We start from the raw sequence: 21,922 nt of genomic DNA, 5'->3' as shown, positions 1-21,922 counted from the left end.
ATAAGAAACAGCTGAAACTAAGCCAAATTTATCAAAGACTTCTTGAGCATTGTGATATTGATATAAATTTAATAGTAGACCTCACTGATGCACAAATAAGAAGTACAGTATTTCTTTGCCTAGGAGATTTGTATATTTACTGAAAATATTACAGTTTAAAAAAATTCTCAGTAAAGGAAATTCAAATAGTATAGAAAGTTATGAAGGAAGACTATCTCCATGTAACTCTTCTGAATAATCAGGTTATAGTCCTTTTGCATATACAGGGGTCTTTGTGGCATTTATGTTTGTCTTTTTTTTTTAACTAGACTTGCAACTTCTGTAATTTGATTAATTTTACTTAAATCTTTTGTTAGTATTTTTGCCACTTTTTAAGTGAAACAATTTTGTTTAACATTAATAAATATGTTTTGTGTGTTTTTTTGTCTGTGTAGCTTTTTTATGCATTCCAAGATGATCGTTATCTCTACATGGTGATGGAATACATGCCTGGTGGAGATCTTGTAAACTTAATGAGCAACTATGATGTGCCTGAAAAATGGGCACGATTCTATACTGCAGAAGTAGTTCTTGCATTGGATGCAATCCATTCCATGGGTTTTATTCACAGGTAAAGATAAAAGAGCTTTAAATTTTCTCATTTGTTGAAGGAAATAGCTAAAAAATAACTTTAACATTTCCTACTCTCAATTCACCCATTCTTCTGTATGACATGAATGACATTTCAGAACTCAAGACTTTGGCCAGGCGCTGACTCATGCCTGTAATCCCAGCACTTTGGGAGGCTGAGACAGGTAGATCTCTTGAGCTCAGGAGTTTGACACCAGCCCGGGCAACATGGTGAAACCCATCTCAACAACAGGTGGCATGCACCTGTGGTCCCAGCTCCTTGGGTGGCTAAGGTGGGAGGATCGCTTGAGCCTGAGTGCAGAGGTTTCAGTGAGCTGAGATCTAGTCACTGCACTTCAGACTGGGTGACAGAATGAGATTCCATCTCAGGAAGGGGGAAAAAAGAACTCCAGACTTTGAAGTTTATAAATTTAGCATTTCAGTTTAATGTTGGTATAAATGTATTCTTTAATATCCCTTAATCTGATCATATAGCCTTTAAATGATATTCTGAAAAGTAAAAATTGTAAACTAGTTTTCTAAGGTATGTGCCAGGAGTTAAACACTTTGATGTTAATTTTTTAAATATGTAATTTAACTTGCTTTTAATCAGTGAATACATCATATTTATTCATAGACGAATAGTTTCATTTGTTGTACAAACACTGCTGGAATCCTGTGTGCAGTTGCTGTGCCTACATGTCAGGGATCAAAAATGAAAGCAACTTAGACCCTGCCCTGGGGTTTTTTATGTACTTATCTATCTCATATGTTTCAATCACCTTTTATGTCTGAGTGTTGTATTTTTGATGGTCAGTCTCTCTTAAATGATTTGATTTTCCCTCTGAAAGAATCAAACTCTGTTTAAAAAGAAATATATATGTTTTCTTCTGAGGCATTAACATATAAAGAAGTTTCCTTGATGAAATTTAATTTATAGATGTGGTTAGAGAACACATACAGATCCAAGATGGCCTTACCTAGATTGAGGATGCTTGACCTAAAATAACTGCCTCATATCATTTTTACAGTGTCTAATCTGTTTCAGAAAATACTGTACTATTTTTTCCCTCCCGCAGAGATGTGAAGCCTGATAACATGCTGCTGGATAAATCTGGACATTTGAAGTTAGCAGATTTTGGTACTTGTATGAAGATGAATAAGGTTAATTAACTAGATTTTAATTTAGTTTTTACTAATTCAAGATAGATGCTTCTTTAGAAAATGGTTTAAGAATTTACTAACCATTGCTGGACTTGTCCAGAATTGATATGACCTTATTTGTTGAACTAGATACCATGGTTTCAATGTGGTATTAGTAACTTGTTAGTGATTTATTTTTTCCTCTCTATTTAGGGTAAATGTGGATTGCCAAATTTACTAAATCCTTCATAACAACTCTAATATACACTACTGGTAACTAGGAATGGAATTAGCTTAAACGTCACTAAATACTTACGCCAGTGTTAAAATTAGACTTTCATAAAAATTGGATTTCAGTGATGTGTGTATTTTTTAGTGTTTTACTTCTGTTAACATATAAAAAATTTTACTGCTTATTTTAGGAGTGAGTCTTAAAAGATACCTATCCTCACTATATAATAAATAAAACATATACACAGCTCATTCAGCTGGGTATGTTATTCCTTCACTTCATATAAACAGTGAAGGAAACACTGCATGAGAACTTTTGTGTGAGGATTTAGTTATAATTCTGTTTCATTAATACCAGCAAATATAGGTAACAACTAACAAGTCTCTCAGGTTTGGTGGGGGAGGGCAGTTAAAATTCACATGAAATAGATATTCAATGTGCTTTACACTATTATGCCCTTTTCCCATACATATGCGCCCCCATTTTATATTTATACAGTCAACTTTTGTATGTTTCTTTTGTAGTTTCAAACATAGTTAAATAGCTACTTTAGTAAGAAATAAGGAAGTCAGCGTGTATACCAATATGTTGTAAAATGCCCTATTCTATGAACTCCCCAATGTGTTTGCACTGGCCTGTGTACTTATTCTCAGCAGTTAAGATGATATCATGATATTGGCACAACTCGGAGAATAATAAATGGTGGCAGTATGTCTTTCTAGTGAGCATTATTACAAAATAATCACTGGTGTGTGTATATGAATACACGTATAGTGTGTGTGTATATGCATACACGTGTATACACATACATTTTATGGTATATATGTATATGGTGTGTATATAGTATGTATATATATGATTAAGCTGTGTTAATTTTTGTCAGGTTTCCATTAAGTTTTAATATATGATATTGTATAGCTCAAAGATTTGGAGTCCCATAGGTTATATTAATAAGAAAGTCATTTTAAATAATTGAGACTTTATATCCTAATTCAAAATTTGACCTGCTGCTGTTTTTAGGAAGGCATGGTACGATGTGATACAGCAGTTGGAACACCTGATTATATTTCCCCTGAAGTATTAAAATCCCAAGGTGGTGATGGTTATTATGGAAGAGAATGTGACTGGTGGTCGGTTGGGGTATTTTTATATGAAATGCTTGTAGGTGAGTAAAGGAAGATTTTATGTCTCTCTATTATAGTTGTTCATCTCAAAACTCGCCACTTGGCTCTTTCTAATATAATATTTATTTTCTTCAGCAATCTTGATTTTGTTTGTGGGTAATAAACATGATCCAAACCCGCTTTGTATGTGTTTTTAAAAGTATTTAGAGGCTTAGAGCAACTTTATGATGTGTTCTTTTTATATATTAGGAGTATGTTTTTAGTTTAATACATACCTAATAATCTTTTAAAATGGGTTAACTTTGACTCTTCCTTTGAAACTGACTTTTTCCAAATGTATTTCATTTTGCTTTTGTTTTCTTTATTAATTTTTCAGGTGATACACCTTTTTATGCAGATTCTTTGGTTGGAACTTACAGTAAAATTATGAACCATAAAAATTCACTTACCTTTCCTGATGATAATGACATATCAAAAGAAGCAAAAAACCTTATTTGTGCCTTCCTTACTGACAGGTAAATAATTTTAAAATTGAGCATGTATTAATTCTGAGGACTTCTCATCTTCTGCTCCGTTTTTAAGGTCCATATCTGAGTTTCTACGTGTAAATTGTTAGAATTTTTATATGCTACCATTCTCAAAACTGTTAATGACAGTGAAACCTGAGATAATTTTATGATAGTCTAGATGTCTTTTGTGGATCTCAGCTCACTTATCATACCGAAGAAATTGTGATGATAATATAGTCTTGGCTGATGGCTAAATTAGATGACTTTTTCTTTTATTGTTCAGTTTTTAACTTGGTTAATTATAAAAATTACAGCGTATTTTATTGAATCTAAAAAATTTTTTTAACATAACATCTCTGAAATTAGAGAACATCTCACAGTCAATGGTGTGAGTTGGGAGCATTCTTTTTCCTAGTGGTATAAAAATGGTGATACACCTTATACTTTAAACCATTTTAGATTTGATGATGTATGGTATATGGTTGTTGAAAGAGTCAATAGTATAAAGCCATTTTTAAAAGTATACTACCTTTTTTCTTCTAGACATAATAGTTGGTGTTCCATCTTGTAGATTCAACAAGCATTTTAATGATACTTGTCTGCGTTTTTTAAAGAAAAATGACATATTATGTATACCTTTGAGGTTTACTTTTGAAATTTGAAAGTGAACCAGATGTATTAGTAAGATTATACTTAATGTTTGTGATTGTAAATTGTTAAATATTAGAGAGACCTAGTACTTTTAAATATGTTTCAAGTTGATATTTGCTTTAACTTGCCTTCATTATGTCCTTTAGAGCTTGAAGTATGGTTTTTCAAATGTTTACTTTTTTTTTTAAACAGAGGCAGGGTTTTGCTCGTTGCCCAGGCTGGTTTCAAACTCCTGGGCTCAAGTGATCCTCCCACTTCAGCCTCCCAAAATGCTGGGATTATAGGCGTGAGCCACCCATGCCTGGCTAATTTTTACATTGATACTGATTGATTGATTCATTGAGGCAGAGTCTCGCTCTGTCGCCCAGGCTGGAGTGCAGTGGCGCGATCTTGGCTCACTGCAACCTCCACCTCCCGGGTTCAAGCGGTTCTCCTGCCTCAACCTCCTGAGGAGCTGGGACTACAGGTGCCTGCCACCACGCCTGGCTAATTTTTGTATTTTCAGTAGAGAGGGTTTCACTATGTTGGCCAGGCTGGTCTTGAACTCCTGACCTCATGATCTACCTGCCTTGGCCTCCCAAAGTGCTGGGATTACAGGTGTGAGCCACTGTGCCTGGATAACTTTTACATTTGAATATAAAGAATTGTACTATGCTGTTTATTAGGTGCTAGGGATATAGTAGTGAGGAAGATACAGAGCCACTTCTCTCAAATATCTCATAGTCCTTTGGGGGAATTAGATGAGCAAATCAGACATTTATAGTACAGACAACTAATTACCATGAGGTAAGTACCATGTGCCAGAGAACCATGGAGAGGTTTTTTAATCCAGTTTGAGAGTTCGTGAAAGCTTCTTGGAAAAATTGTCACATATCTAAGCCAACTTATCTTTTAGCTTATGCAGAAACTTAGAATTTATTTATAAGCACTCTACTAGGGAAAAAAAGGTGCTGACTTTCTTTTTCCAATTCAGCTAAAATCACGTTTTTAAAACCTTTTTGCTCACCAGGAAAGAGGCTGGTGTCAGTAACTTGTCCAGTGAAAGCTCTGAATTTTGTGGCAGTATCAAGAATTAGTAGTCACTGACTTTTGAATGGTCAGAAGTAATTAATAGATTATAAATTGGAAATTCAAAATTTAAAATGTGTTTCTGGAGGTTTTTGGTAGCATCTGGTATTACTGCCTAAGTAAAGTTTTGGTTGGGGGAAAAAAAGCATAACTTTACCACTGTAAGAAAAAAATAAACATACACGCACAAACAGCTGTCAAGAAAATGCATGGTGCTTTATTCATTTTACTAATGAAGTAAGGTGGTGATCAATCTGGATTTTTTGTTGTCAGTAGAAAAGTCATGGGTGTTTTTTGTAGTTATTCTTTAGTTTTCTTTTCTTTTTTTGAGGCGGAGTCTCACTCTGTCTCACGGAGGCTGTAGTGCAGTGGTGCGATCTCAGCTCACTGTAGCCTCTGCCTCCTGCGTTCAAGCGATTCTCCTGTCTCAGCCTCCCAAGTAGCTGGGACTACAGGCGTGTTCCACCACACCCGGCCAGTTTTATATTTTTAGTAGAGATGGGGTTTCACTGTGTTGGCCAGGCTGGTCTCGAACTCCTGACCTCAGGTGATCCACTCCACCTGGACTTCCCGAAGTGCTGGGATTATAGGTGTGAGCCACCGCGTCTGGCCTTTCTTCAGTTTTCTTTTTAAAAAGTTCTTTAATGTTCTCTATCTTTAACATATTTTCTATTTGGGCTGAAATTATGCTGACAATATAATTTCACCTTAGAACTGTACCTTGTCCTGCACAGATTTAATATTCTGCCCACAAATAAACCTGTACAGGTTATAATAAGATCTCAAATGATTAATTACTTTTCTCCTTCTGTCTTTATTCAGGGAAGTGAGATTAGGACGAAATGGTGTAGAAGAAATCAAACGACATCTCTTCTTCAAAAATGACCAGTGGGCTTGGGAAACACTCCGAGATAGTAAGTTATTTTTTTCTTGCATATTTCAGTGAATATTTGAAAGTAGTTGTGATAATTTGTTGGAACTACATTGCTAAATATTTTTGTGTGTCTGATGAAAATCAGAAGCCCCAAATACTATGTGGGAATTGTCCTAACCTATTAATTTGATAATATTGGGAAGATTATATTGTTACTCCTCTTATGTCCCATGCAGGATACCCAGATGAAATATAAATGTAATGGATTTAGACTTACCAGTCATAATTTTACGTTTGATCTTTGTTGAATTGCTCTTTAGGCATTAGTTATCTTCTTATGGAGGTGGTCAATAAGTAGTAGGTAATGAGATTAAAATATATGTTTTTGTGAGAAGACAAGTTATTCTCTTGTTTTTGTTAAAACCCAAAATATAAGAAGGTTCTATTATTAAGTAATGCCAGAATTCAATTTAATTTTATTTATGAGTTTATAGGCTATTGTGATATACTTGATTCCCTCAGGCTTTTGCAACTTGCAATTCAGAAACAAACACGTATTGTATTTCAAGAAGCTAATTTTCAGTCAGTTTAGAACACTTTCTTATTTTTTAAAAAAGTTAAAATTATAAGATGATTCACAGAAAACTCTCTGCAACATAGCTGAATCAAAATTATCATGGCATCAAAGGCTCTCATCATCTTTGTGGATCTGGGAGGTAAAGAATTCCATCTTTCCCCTGCTGACATCTTAGGATTTTTTTCCCTGTTCATTTATCAGAGAAAAGATAATGTATCTCAGTCCCTAACTTGCTGCCATAAGAATAGCAGTGAACAGCAACAATGGAAACGAACTCAGCTACCTAGTTTTAGAAAGTTACACATTAGTTGTCTTAAGGACTATCTAGTTGAGACAGTGAAGGATAGTACTTTCCAGAGAGAAGGAAATCTTGTTAATTCTGATGAAATAAATCATGTAGGTTTGCTAATATTAGTGAAGCATTCTAGTTATAAAATATTTTAAAAGAACAGTTGTATTGCCTTCAGGTACTATAACATAGTACTTACATTGTGCTGAGCTATAAAATTGTCTAAGGAGGAGAAAGGGAAAATAAATTCTCTGGAAATTAAGAAATTACACAAGGAACATCATTGAATGACCAGCTGTTTGAGAAGCTGTAAGAGCAGCTTGACTTGAGGAGAATTTTATTAACAATTATATTCTAGGAAATAAGGAACTTCTTCCTCTTCAGAATTAAATGTGACATAATTATTATCTTCATGCTGCAAGTGAAATTGTTACATGACAAAGAGATGATCAGGGAGTGAGAAATGGTTACATTGAAACACTTTTTGTGTTTTTATTCAGGTTATCTTCTTAGTAAAGTTTAAGAAGGCTGAAGATGTGCAAATATTATTATAAATCTGAATAAAACTTTGAAGGGGACTGAAGAAAATACAAAATAATCTTTTGTATTGCTTTAAATTCTTTTTCAAAGTTAAGCAATGCATAAATAATTATAGAATAACCACACAATAAATCACCCTCAAAAGTGATAAAGATATTTTTCCTTTTGTGTATTGAAAAACTGATCACTTCAAAGAGGAGGTAATTTAGTCAACAATTATTTTTTGAACACTTGTTATATATTGAGCACTGTTCAGTTTCAGGCAGTGGGAAAACAGCAGTGATGAAACCAACAAAAGTTTTCTTTCTCTCTTCTGGAGTTCATAGTCTTATGGAATTAGGGAGTCCAGATCAGTAGCATTTTATGATATTGCTGTACCTCCTTCATAAAACTGCTTAAGATCTGCATTGTCTGTGGTTTTATTTTAGTGTAGTTAGATTTGGCATACTTAATAGCATTTTGGTAGTTCTTCCTAATTCTAAGAGGTCCTGTTTTGTGGTTATTGGAAAAAACAAAGAAAAATTGAAGTCTGTAGAACTTATTGTTCTTTGCTTCCCTTCCCATCTTCCTACCCCTTCTTTACTTCCCACCCCTAAAATACCAAGAATTCTTTTATTCTGAACTGACCTCTTTGACCTGCTAAATTTTTAAAAATTATGTAACAGTTACAATTCCTTTTAATTTTTTGACTTTCCATTTTCTTTGGCAAAATTGCTTTCTAATACAAATAATAGTGTTTTTTTTGGTATTTTTACCACTTTACATGTCTCCACATTGCAATGGCAATTAATCTTCACCTTGTGTTCTTTGGTGGTGTAGGAGCAGGACACAAAATAGCTTGATTTTTGGCAGAATTTCCTTGAGCTTCCTGAGATTGTTCACCCTTAATTCAGAGGCACAAAGTATTAAGATTGTAACACTATTTTTCCACTCATTTGAGATAAAATTGAAGGAGTGACATGAGTAAGATTAAAGATAGGAGAAAGACATAAGAAATGAAAAGACGTAAATTATTTACTACAGGTCATAACTGCAAGCAAACAATGTCAAAATTCAGATCTAAGTGTCTTGACTCCAAAGCCTTTGATCTTTGAAATACCATGTACGATCTAAAGATCTTTACCTGTTCAGTATTACATAGATCAAAAATGGAAGGAATTGACGATTGTTGGCAGTTAAATTTTGGGAAAAAGAAAATAACATTTACTACATATTTAGCCTACATTATTAATAATACTGTTAGTATTTAACGTAGTATTAATTTCAAATGAAATAATAAATGGCAAAGGATTTTGCAAGTTACCACATATTTAACATGTTATTAATAATGATTAATAATGAATAGGTCCAGGCGGCTCTATTCTACAGTGGTCTACAATGTTATACAGTATTATACAGGGGCTCATGCTTGTCATCTCAGCACTTTGGGAGGCCAAAGTGGGAGGACCTCTTGAGGCCAGGAGTTTGAGACAGCCTGGGTAATGTTGCGAGACCCTATGTCTACAAAAAAATTTAAAAATTAGCCAGGTGTGATGGCACGCACCTACGTTTCAACTAGTCGGGAGGCTGAGGTAAGAGAATCACTTGAGCCCAGGAGTTCAAGGCTGCAATTAGCTTTGATCATGCTACTGCATTCCAGCCTGAATGCAGGCTGGAATTAATTTTTATTAATTTTTTAGAAAAATTAATAGTACTACATTAAATATGTGGTAACTTACAACACACTTTGCCATATATTATTATCTCATTTGAAATAAGATATTGGCGTTACTTAATCCACCTATAGCTTGTGGGCAACACACAAGATGCTAACAGTGGTAATACTTCTGCTGGCTCAAAACTCATTGTATACACACATATATATTATTCTAGGTTCTGTGGGTTAATCAAGACTAGTACCCTCTCTGTTTGAATTTTACATTCTTACAGGAGAGATTATCAGTGTGGGCTTTGTGAATAAAGAACTTAAGGCCTACCAAGTTTCGGGGCTCTTTTACTTAGGAGTTTAGACTTTCTGAACATTATAATGGATTTTTAAAAAATAAATTATCTCTTTATATTGTGATAAAGTATGCGTAAGATAAAATTCCCCATGTTGGGCGTTTTTAACTATACAAGTCAGTGGCATTAAATACATTCACATTGTCTTAAAACATTACCACTGCTGTGTCCAGAACTTTTTCATCATCCTATACTAAACTCTTTTAGTTAAACAGTAACTTTCCATTTCCCTCTCCCCTCAACTCTCAGTAATCACTGTTCTATCTCTGAATTAGACTACTCAGGGTGTTTCATTTAAATAGATTACTATAATATTTGTCTTTTTGTGACTGGTTTATTTCACCTAGCACAGTGTCTTCAAGGTTCATTCATGTCATAGCATGTATCATAATATTCCATTGTGTGGATATACTACATTTTGTTTATCCATTTATCCGTTAATAGACACTTAAGATTGCTCTCTGTTTTAGCTATTGTGAATAACAAACAGTAGAGTACAAATACCTGCTTTCCATATTGTATTATTATTATATATTATTCCATATTATATTTTATATCCATATTGATGTTATATATATGGATATTTCTGTAATATCCCTGTTTTCCATTAATTTGGGTATATACCTGTAAGTGGAATGGCTAAGTCATATGCTAATTAATTAGTTAGTTTTGTAGAGACAGCCTTGCTGTGTTGACTAAGCTAGTCTCAAACTCCAGGGCTCAAGAGATCCTCCTGCGTCAGCTTCCCAAAGTGCAGAGATTGTAGGCCTGAGCCACCATGCTCAGCCGTATGTTTAATGTTTTGAGGAAATTCCATAAAATTCACAATGTTTGCACCATTTCACATTCCCAGCAACAGTGTACCAAAGTGCTGGGATTGCAGACGTGAGCCACCACGTTCAGCCATATGTTTAATTTTTTTGAGGAGACGCCATAATAGTAACCCCAACGTTTGCACCATTTCACATTCGCAACAGCAGTGCACATGGGTCCAGTTTCTCCACATCTCCAACATTTGTTCTTTTCTGTTTTGTTTTGTTTTGTTTAATAGTAGTCATCCTAATGGATGTGAAGTGGTATCTTATTGTGGTTTTGATTTGCGTTTCTCTAATGACCAGGAATGGTAAACATCTTGTCATGTGCTTATTGGCCATTCGTATATCTTCTCTTGAGAGATTTCTATTCAAGTTCTTTGCCCATTTTAAAATTTGGTGGTTTGTTTTTGTTGTTGTTGTTGAGTTATAGGAGTTCTTTTTAAATTTTGGATATTAATCTCTTATCAGATATATGGTTTGCAGATATTTTCTATTCTCTACACTCTGTTAATAGTGCTTTCAAGCACAAAATTTTAAATTTTGATGAAATCCGGTTTATTTCTTCTTTTGTTGCTTGTATTTTTGGCTTTGTATTTAAGAAATCATTGCCAAATCCAGTGTGTCATGAAATGTCTTACCTGTGCTTTCTGTGAATTTTATAGTTTCAGCCAGTATGTTTAAGTCTTTGACCTGTTGTGAATTACTTTTTATATAGTGTATAGTAAGGGTCCAATTTAATATATTTGTATGTGGGTATCCAGTTTTCCCAACACTGTGTATTGAAAGGACTGTCCTTTCCCTGCATTGAAAGTTGTTGGCCCCTTGTGTCAATCATTAGGCCATATACATGAGGGTTTATTTGTGGGGTTTTTGTTGTATTCCATTGGTCTGTATATGTTTGTCTTTATGTTGGTACCACACTGTATGATTATGGTAGCTTTGTAGTAAGTTTTGAAATCAGGAAATGTGAGTCTTTCAACTTCGTTCATTTTCAAAATTGTTTTGACTATTTGGGATCTCGTGGGATTTCATATGAATTTTAGAATGGGTTTTTACATCTTTGCCAAAAAGGACATTGGGATTTCAATGGATATTGCATTGAATCTTTAAATTACTTTGGGTAGTATTACCATCTTAACAATAGTAACTTTTCGAGTCCATGAACACAGGATGTCTCCCCTTTTATGTAAGCCTTCTTTAATTTCAGCAATGTTTTTAAGTTTTTGGTGCATAAGCCTTACATCTTCTTGGTTAAATTTTTTCCTAGGTGTTTCTTTTTGATGTTTTTTTTTTTTTTGAGACGAGTCTCGCTCTGTCGCCCAGGCTGGAGTACAGTGGCTCAATCTAGGTTCACTGCAAGCTCCGCCTCTGGGGTTCATGCCATTCTCCTGCCTCAGCCTCCCGAGTAGCTGGGACTACATGTAGGTGCCCACCACCAAACCTGGCTAATTTTTTAATGTATTTTTTTAGTAGGGATGGGGTTTCACCATGTTAGCCAGAATGGTCTCAATCTCCTGACCTCCTGAACCTCCTGCCTCCGCCTCCCAAAGTGTTGGGATTACAGACGTGAGCCACCACGCCTGGCCTTTGATGTTATTTTAAATGGAATTGTTCCCTTAATTTTCTTTTCATATTGTTTATTGCTAGCATATAGAAGTAGAACTTTTAGACCGGGCGTGGTGGCTCACGCCTGTAATCCCAGCACTTTGGGAGGCCGAGACGGGCGGAACACGAGGTCAGGAGATCGAGATCATCCTGGCTAACACAGTGAAACCCCATCTCTACTAAAAAATACAAAAAACTAGCCGGGCGAGGTGGCGGGTGCCTGTAGTCCCAGCTACACGGGAAGCTGAGGCAGGAGAATGGCGTAAACCCGGGAGGCGGAGCTTGCAGTGAGCTGAGATCCGGCCACTGCACTCCAGCCTGGGCAACAGAGCAAGACTCCATCTCAAAAAAAAAGAAGTAGAACTTTTATTTCTGATCTTGTAACCTGCAATTTTGTTGAATTTGATTATTACCTCTAATGTATTATTTTGTAGCTTCTTTAGGATTTTCTGTGATAGGATCATGTCACCTGAGAAGAGAGAGAGTTTTACTTCTTCCTTTCCAATTTATATGCCTTTTATTTATCATTCTTGCCTAATTACTCAGACTAGAGCTTCCAATAAAGTGTTGAATAGCAGTGGTAAAAGTGGACACCTTGTCTGTTTCTGGTCATGGGGGAAGCTTTTAGTCTTTTACCACTGAGTATAATGTTAGCTGTGGGATTTTCATTAATGTCCTTTATCATATTGAGGAAGTTCCTCTCTATTCCTTGTTGGCCAAGTTTTTTCAATCATGAAAGGGTGTTGTGTTTGTCAAATGCTTTTTGTATGACAACTGAAATGATCATATGGGTTTTTTTTCCTTCATTTTGTTTTATTTTTTTAATAGAATCAAGGTCTTGCTCTGTTGCCCAGGCTGGAATGCGGTGCCATGATCTTAGCTCACTGTATTGTTGAACTCTCAGACTCAAGGGATCCTCCTGCCTCAGCCTCCTGAGTAGCTAGGAACACAGTCATGTGTCACCACACCTGGCTAATTTTCTTTTTATTTTCTGTAGAGATGGTGTCTTGCTATGTTGCCCAGACTGGTTTCAAACTCCTGGTCTCAAGCCACCCTCCCTTGGCCTTCCAAAGTGCTGGGGTTAAAGGCATGAGCCACTATGGCCCTATTATGATTCTTTATTTCTTTTAAAATAAATTTTGGCAGTCTGTGTTTTCTAGGAATGTCTCTATTTCATCTAAGTTATCTAATTTGTCACTGTAGGCGGGGTGTAGTGGCTAACCCCTGTAATCCCGACAATTTGGGAGGCCGAGGTAGGTGGATCGCTTGAGGCCAGGAGTTCGAGATCAGCCTGGCCAACATGGCAAAACCTCATCTCTACAAAAAATACAAAAAAAAAAAAAAAAAAAAAAGAACTAGCCAGGCATGCACTCCTGTAGTCCCAGCTACTCCAGAGACTGAGGCAGAGAATCACTTGAACCCGGGAAGCACGGGTTACAGTGAGCTGAGGTTGCACCACTACACTCCAGCCTGGGTGACAGAGCAAGACTCTGTCTCCAAAAGTAAAGAAAAAAAAAGTCACTGTACGATTATGCATTGTATTTTCTTTTTACTTCTATGTGGTTGGTAGTTATGCCCCTACTTTCATTTTTTATTTTAGTTGTTTGTGTCTTCTGGGTTTTTTTTTTTCCCCTCTTAGTTCAGTAGAAGGATTGTCAATTTTGCTGATTTTATAAAGAACCGATTTTTAGTTTTGTTAATTTGCATTATTGATTTTCTATTCTCAGTTTTATTTCTACGCACTCCAATCTGTATTCTTTCTTTCCTTTTGCTGGCTCTTGGTTTAATTTGCTTTTCTTTTTATAGTTCCTTGTAGTGTCAAGTTGGGTTATTGGCTTGAGATCATTGGTTTTTAGTATAATAGACATTTATGGGTATAATTTCCACTGGAGCACTGCTTTCATTGACTCCCATACATTTTGGTATGTTGTTTTCATTTTCATTTGTCTCAACGTATTTAGTCTTCCCATTTTCATTTGTTTCAAAGTATTTAGTCTTCCTGTGATTATTTCTTTCAGTCACTGGTGATTTAAGAGTGTTTTGTTTAATTTCCATATATTTGTGAAACTTTCAGTTTTCTTCCTATATTATTGACTTCTTGGTTCATTCCCTTGTGGTTAAAGAAGATACTTTGTATGATTTCAGTGTTTTAAAACTTTTTAAGACTTGTTTTTTGGGCCAGCTTATAATCTGTCTTGGAAAGTGTTCCATATACACTTGAGAAAAATGTGTATTCTGCTGTTGTTGAGTGTTCTGTACACGCCTGTTACATCTAGTTGGTTTGTGAAGTTGTTAATATCTTCTATTTTCTTATTGATCTTCTATTTATATGTTCTATCCATTGTTGAGACTGGTAATTTATAAAGAAAAGAGTTTTAATTGGCTCATGGTTCTGCAGGCTGTACAAGCATGTTGCTGGCATCTGCTCAGCTTCTGGAGAGGCCTCAGGGAGCTTTTACTCATTGCAGAAGTCAAAGTGGGAACAGGCCCATCACATGGTAAGAGCCAGGAGCAAGAAAGAGGGTGAGAGGGACGATGACACACACGTTTTTAAACAACCAGATCTGGCAATAACTCATTCACTGTCTTGAGGACAACACCAAGGGGATGGTGCTAAACCATTCTTGAGAAATCCTCTTCTGTGATCCAGTCACATCCCACCAGCCCCCGCCCCCCAACATTGGGGATTACTTTTCAACATGACATTTGTGGGGACAAGCTATGAAACTATGTCAGACTATTATTTTAGAATGGTTTTTTCCTGCATTCATGTCTATTTTTGCTTCTTACATTTTGGGTCTGTGTTAGATGCATACATTTTTATAGTCATTATATTTTCTTAATGGATTGAGCCTTTTATCAATTAATATGCAGTGTCCTTTTTTGCCTCTTTTGACAGTTTTTTATTTAAAGTCTGTTTTGTCTCCTGTTAATGTAGCCACTTCAGCTCCCTTTTGCATGGAATATCTTTTTCCCTCCATTACTTTTAACCTGTGGATGAAGGTCAAGTAACCTTTTAACCTATGTCTGTGGTTCTTAGGCGAGTCTCTATAGACAGATACAGTTGAATCATTTTTTATTGCATTCTACTCATCTCAGCTTTTTAATTGGTGAGTTTAATCTATTTAAATGTAAAGTGAATACTGATAAGAAAAGACTTCTGTCATCTTCCTGTTTTCTATGTCATATATTTCCTTTTTATTCCTCAGATAATACATTATTGCTTTCTTTTGTGCTTAGTTTTTTACCCTAGTATGCTATTTTGATTCCTTCTTTTCCTTTTCTGTATATTTTTTAGTCATTTTCTTATTAATTAAATGGAGTTACAGTTAACATTCTAAATTGATAACAATCTAGGTTGAATTGATACCAGTTTAGTTTGAGTAGCTTTCAAAAACCTGCTTCTGTTTACATTTATCTAAATAGTTACCTTTACTGATACTCCTTTTTCTTCTTCATGTGGCTTTGAGTTAAGACAGTTTGATTATGGCGTGTGATTATGATATGTCTTCATGTGGAGTTTTTGGAGTTTTTCATAGTTGGCATTCAGCTTCTTGGATGTGTAGATTTATATATTTTACCAGATTTGGAAAGATTTGGCCATTATCTCTTCAATTAGTCTTTTTGCCCCTTTCTCTCCTTCTGGAATTCCCGTAATCTGTGTGTTGGTCTGGTTTGATGCCACAGTTTCCTTAGTCTCTGTTCACTTTTTCATTCTTTTTCTTTCTGTTCCTCACACTTGATCATTTCATTTGTCCTATCTTCAAGTTCACTGATTTTTTTCCTCTGCCTATTCAGATCTGCTGTTGAAGCTTTCTAGAGAAATTTTAACTTCAGCTATTGTACTTCTCAGTGCTAGACTTTCTATTTGGTTTTATTTTCGATCTCTTTCATGATATTTTTTCTTTGTTAAGACATCGTCTTCCGGGTACTTTGTCTATAGTGTTCGTTTGCTTTTTGAACACATTTAAAAGAGTTTAAGGTTTTGTTGAGTAAATCTAATGTCTTGGTTTCCTCAGTGGTGGTGTCTGTCATTTTCTATATTCCCTGTGAATGGCCTATACTTTCTTGCTTCTTTACATGCTTTGTAATTTTTTGTTGTAAACTGGACATTGTTTTAAAGCAGCTGTATCCTTCTAAGAGGGACATTTTGGATATTACAGTGTTGTAACTCTGGAAATCAGATTCTTCCTCTTTTACCCAGGGCTTGCTGTTGTTGCTTGTTGTGGGCTATGATAGTGACTTTTCCAAACTATTTTTGCAAAGTCTGTATTCATTGTCATTGTATTCACTGAAATCTCCATTTCATTATCTCAGCCAGTGACAGAGATTTCCTTAAATGCCAAATTTTTGTAGCCTCTTTCTTCATTAAACACTCCCTGCTTGTTACTAGTTTTTTATTAGGTTCCAGAGTTCTCAGAAAGTTGCTCTGGTAGTTTTTGTCAACTCAGCATTTGCTTCAGTGGAGGTATGATTTCTTTGAGTTCCCTACTCTGCCATTTTTGACAACATCTGCTGGATTCTTTTTTATGGAACATGATTTCTAAATTAACAGTTATTTAATGAAGGCAGATTTTTAAACAAATATATACTGATGTTTATTCCGTAAAGTTATCTTTATTCTTATTAGTTCTGAAGTGATTATATGGCATTATGTAAAGCCTAAGCATCTTAATTTAGAAGCAGAAATAATTACTTTTATAACTCTTCCAATATTTTCTCCACTTGTGTCTCAGAATTTAAACAGGTGAGAATTTGTCATTTTAGAACTACTGTGAAATAGTGTCATTTATAAAAAGAGTAGGTCCATCAGAAACAGCAAGAGAAAATGCAGTGCACTTATTCTGCTTCTCTCTTTCTGATATAATTTTAAAGCAGGTTTTCTGAGCCTTAGCAGTTGACAAATAATTCTTTTTGTGAGGATTATCCTAAACTTAAGGATGTTTAGTGGCATCCCATGACTGTACTCATTAGGTGCCAGTAACACTTTTTTTCCGTTAATCAGAACCAGAATATGTACCCAGACATTGCTGAATGCCCTCCAGCAGGCGAAAGTGTCTCTGATTGAGATCACTCTTTTAACATAAAATTTATGCTAAGACCATACTTAACTTATGTATTTCCCAAGGGCGGCAACCATTTGTGTTTTCCCCTCATTTTACAAATATTAGAAAGCTAGCCTTGTCTAATCAGACAGTTCTGTTGGCCATTCAGGAAAGTGGAATGGTGGAAAAGCTCTAATCTCACTCTTGTGTTACTGTTAGTTAGTACTATGGCTTCATTCGGCTAAATGTGTTGTTTTGTTCCCTAAATATTAATTTACTGTGTCTCAGATGGCACAACAAGAGGTATTTCTTGCCTGAAATACCCAGATGATTGAAAAGAAAATTGATTCCTTTTCCCTAAAAGAACATGAGGTTGTTGCACCTAAAATAATTTTTTAGTATTTTGATGATCATAATTCGGGGATGTTTTATTATACTACAGTATCTTTAAGCTAAAAATAAATTTTCTTAAACTTTTATTTTCTTAGAATTTATTTTTAGATATACCTCTTCTAACATTCAAGCCCCAGAAGTAGATGTTAGTAGTATTAGTTTTATATGGTATTTTCTCCTATATTATGAATATTTAAACATTGTCACATATGGTTTTATATTAAGTATATGTAAGACTTGGTCCATATCAAATTTATAATTCTTGAAGATGTCATGTCTGTTTTTTGTATTACTGCCCTTTTTTTATTAACAATGATATCATAAATACCTCACTGCATTAATCTTAATCACTTGATTCTAGAGGTAGCTAGTCTGAAAATACAATTCCAAATCCGTTGCTCCTGTGACTTAATCTTATGGAGATACTGGGGTGGGAGGGAGGAGTATTGATCATCTGGATTCTGAGTGAGTAAAAATATTTCAGTACCAAATTATTATGTCCAGGAAGCTAAGAAGTAACCTTAATTTCTAGTTTACTATAAAGCAGATTAACCAAAAAATACTATATTTAAAGATAAACAATTTTTTCGAGTACGGTTTGTTATGCTTTAGTTTCTAAAAAGTTTTTTCTGTAGTCCTGAATGCTTTTGTGTATTTTATACCTTGGTACATTCTAAAACAAACCTTAATAATGCTTGATTTGTAATAGTCAAGTTAAACCCAAAGTATAGATAATTATAGGTGACTTTGAAGATAATTGTTTCATAGAATTACATAATGATCAATTATCAGTTGATTTTTAATCCTGGTAAAGCTTAGTATAATAGGATTCAAGCCAGGTAGAATTTGTAGTTTGCAAGCTTTTATAAGAGAGAAACCATCAGTAGTTGGTATGGAATCTGCTTCACTTTACTTGTATTTTAAGTTTGAAATGAGCAACTAATTTTGTTTCTGTTTTTAGCTGTAGCACCAGTTGTACCTGATTTAAGTAGTGACATTGATACTAGTAATTTTGATGACTTGGAAGAAGATAAAGGAGAGGAAGAAACATTCCCTATTCCTAAAGCTTTTGTTGGCAATCAACTACCTTTTGTAGGATTTACATATTATAGCAATCGTAGGTAAGTATGCTAAACAGTGATTGTAGGAGTAAGTGCCGATTTTGTTCTTAGAAATGTCTAAAATTCATTTTTAAAGTAGATTTAATGGTATATAAAGATATACCTTATGCAATTTTTCATTGATGCATGATATCTCCAGTATTTCATATTTAATTTATTTGGACTCATCCATGTTTAGGACATTGTTTTTCAAAATTTTTTTGCTAAATGATATACTATATATCCTCAAGTTACAACAATTAATAGGTCAAAGGATGCTATAAATACTGATATTTTGATCTGTAGACTTATGGTTTATAATACATTTTGAAACAACATGTAGACTTTTTTTTTTTTTTTTTTTTGGAGATGGAGTCTTGCTCTGTCACCCAAGCTGGAGTGCAGTGGCACAATCTTGGCTCACTGCAACCTCCACCTCCTGGGTCCAAGCAATTCTCCTGCCTCAGCCTCCTGAGTAGCTGAGATTACAGGTGCTCACCACCACACCCAGCTAATTTTTGTATTTTTAGTAGAGATGGGGTTTCACCATGTTGGCCAGGCTGGTCTTGAACTCTTGACCTCATGATCTGCCCGCATTGGCCTCCCAAAGTGCTGCGATTACAGGCATGACCCACCGTGCCTGGCCAGCATGTAGACTTTTCTAGCATTGTCATCACCATATTGATGCTATCAATTTTTAGCTCTTCAAAAATTAAGTAATTCCTCCCCAAACCCATTTAATTTACCATGTGTTATAACATGTAGTATTGTCTCCACTGTGACCTTGGACAAATAACTTTGGCCTTTTATGCCTCCATTTCCTCAAAAATAGGGATGATGATAATAACAATAATACTACTTGCCTACTTACCTCACAGGATTGTTGTAAAGTGCCAAGACCAGCGGTGCTAGAGGAATTAAAGACACACACCCACAAATATAGAGGTGTGAAGTGGGGAATCTGGGGTCTCACAGCCTTCAGAGCTGACAGCCCCGAACAGAGATTTACCCACATATTTATTAACAGCAAACCAGTCATTAGCATTGTTTCTATAGATATTAAATTAACTAAAAGTATCCCTTATGGGAAACAAGGGATGGGCGGAATTAAATGAATAGGTTGGGCTAGTTAACTGCAGCAGGAACACACCCTTAAGACACAGTTCTCTCATGCTAATTGTTTGTGGCTTAAGAATGCCTTTAAGCGGTTTTCCGCCCTGGGCGGGCCAGGTGTTCCTTGCCCTCATTCCTGTAAACCCACAACCTTCCAGCTTGGGCGTTAGGGCCATTAAGAACATGTTATAGTGCTGCAGAGATTTTGTTTATGGCCAGTTTTTGGGGGGCTTGCTCCCAACGGTAAGGTTTAAGTAAATTAAAACACAGTACAGCATTTAGAAGAGTGCTTTGCATGGTGTAAGCACTCAGTGTAACTATTATTATCATTGGTATGAGTTCATGTTAGCTTTACTGTAATGTACTTGAGATTTAAGTTAAACATTTAACATTATTTTAATGTGCTGAGCATTTGTTCATTCCACAGATATCTTTGATAACTTATTATTTGTCAGGTATATACTAAGCACCAAATTGCATGGAGAAGGATGAATAAGATACAGTACCTTCTCTTGAGAGGCTCACATTTGGTGAGAAATGGATAAATTGTACATCGTAGGTTGATAAGAACGACATAGTAGAAATCTCGGTCAGGCACGGTGGCTCATGCCTATAATCCCAGCAGTTTGGGAGGCCGAGTTGGGCGGGTCACTTGAGGTCAAGAGTTCGTGACTAGCCTGGCCAACATGGTGAAACACCGTCTCTACTAAAAATACAAAAATTAGCCAGGCGTGGTGGCACATGCCAGTAATCCCAGCTACTTGGGAGACTGAGGCAGGAGAATTGCTTGAACCTGGGGGACGGAGGTTGCAGTGAGCCAAGATCATGCCACTGCATTCCAGCCTGGGCAATGGAGTGAGACTGTCTCAAAAAAAAAAAAAAAAAAAAAAGGGAAGGAAGGAGAAATCTAAACAAAGTGCTATACCAATATAATGCATTGAACTATATGATAACACTTACTGGGTGGGTTAAATCTGCTTTTAATTACCTCAAAAATATGTACTTCTAATCAAATTATACTCCTTTGGAATGGTATCAGATAACGGATTTGCTTGGAGTAAATTATTACATTTGAGGTCTTTATAACTAATCTTATTTTAAAGTGAAGAGTCTTGTCATTTTAGTATTAGAGCCATTCGGGTTAAGCTAAGAAATCAGAAAGACAATTTAGTCTGGCTTTTTGAAACCTCTACAGTAATTCACTGTAAGATAGTACTTAATACTTTTTGTTGCATCATCAGTGAGATAGCTGGCACTTACCTTTTTTTCCTCCCTAATACTCCATGAGTATAGTATTTTAACTATTTTCAATTAACATACATATACAGAAGAGCTTCAGGGTGATTTTTGCTGAAGCATTCTTTTTTTTTTTTTTTTTTTTGAGACAGAGTTTTGCTCTTGTTGCCCAGGTTGGAGTGCAATGATGCAATCTTGGCTTACTGCAACCTCCGTTTCCTGGGGTCAAGCCATTCTCCTGCCTCGGCCTCCCGAGTAGCTGGGATTACAGGCATGCACCACCACTCCCGGCTAATTTTGCATTTTTAGTAGAGACGGGGTTTCTCCACGTTGGTCAGGCTGGTCTCGAACTCCTGACCTCAGGTGATCTGCCTGCCTTGGCCTCCCAAAGTGCTGGGATTACAGGCCTGACCCACCATGCCCAGCCTGCTGAAGCATTCTTTACCTTTTTGTATTCTTATCAATTATTCTTTGATTTGGTTTCTGAAACACTCAAGTTGTTGATATAAACAACCTCCAATGTTTTTGTATTTTCTGTATAGAGTCCAGCAGTTAATAACTTTAAGTTTCTCTGTATAATGGTAACCTTGAGTTACATAAACATTTATTTTACTATTTGTCCTACATTATCATGCACTCGATTATGTTCTCTAGTTTTTCTTTGTATTCATGTTTTATGGCCCAAATTAATTTTTAAGTTTCTTAAAAGTAGAAATTATTACTGGTTTTTTTTTTATCCCCCCCGACAAGACGGAGTCTTGCTGTCTTCCAGGCTGGAGTGCAGTGGCGTGATCTCAGCTCACTGCAAGCTCCACCTTCCGGGTTCACACCATTCTCCTGCCTCAGCCTCCCGAGTGGCTGGGACTACAGGCACCCACCACCAAGCCCAGCTAATTTTTTTTTTTTTTTTTTTTTGTAGTTTCAGTAGAGACGGGGTTTCACCGTGTTAGCCAGGATGGTCTCGATCTCCTGACCTTGTGATCTGCCCGCCTCGGCCT

At 35.7% G+C, this 21,922-nt stretch overlaps 1 protein-coding gene across 1 annotated transcript in view; it reads left to right on the top strand.

Annotated features, from left to right (window-relative positions):
* Positions 1-21,922, top strand: part of ROCK1 (Rho-associated, coiled-coil containing protein kinase 1) — a 159,249-nt gene that overhangs the window by 57,038 nt on the left and 80,289 nt on the right. Inside the window, exons 5-10 of the mRNA XM_011996345.1 lie at positions 435-610; positions 1,689-1,773; positions 3,005-3,149; positions 3,485-3,623; positions 6,159-6,250; positions 18,437-18,596. Of these exons, the coding sequence (XP_011851735.1) occupies positions 435-610; positions 1,689-1,773; positions 3,005-3,149; positions 3,485-3,623; positions 6,159-6,250; positions 18,437-18,596 (797 nt within the window). The remainder of the gene's footprint in view (positions 1-434; positions 611-1,688; positions 1,774-3,004; positions 3,150-3,484; positions 3,624-6,158; positions 6,251-18,436; positions 18,597-21,922) is intronic.

Source organism: Mandrillus leucophaeus, unplaced genomic scaffold, assembly GCF_000951045.1.
Source record: "Mandrillus leucophaeus isolate KB7577 unplaced genomic scaffold, Mleu.le_1.0 Scaffold51, whole genome shotgun sequence".
NCBI classification, from domain to species: Eukaryota; Metazoa; Chordata; class Mammalia; order Primates; family Cercopithecidae; genus Mandrillus; species Mandrillus leucophaeus.
Note: the sequence above shows the minus strand (reverse complement) of the source record. Positions and strands in the feature narration are given on the sequence as shown.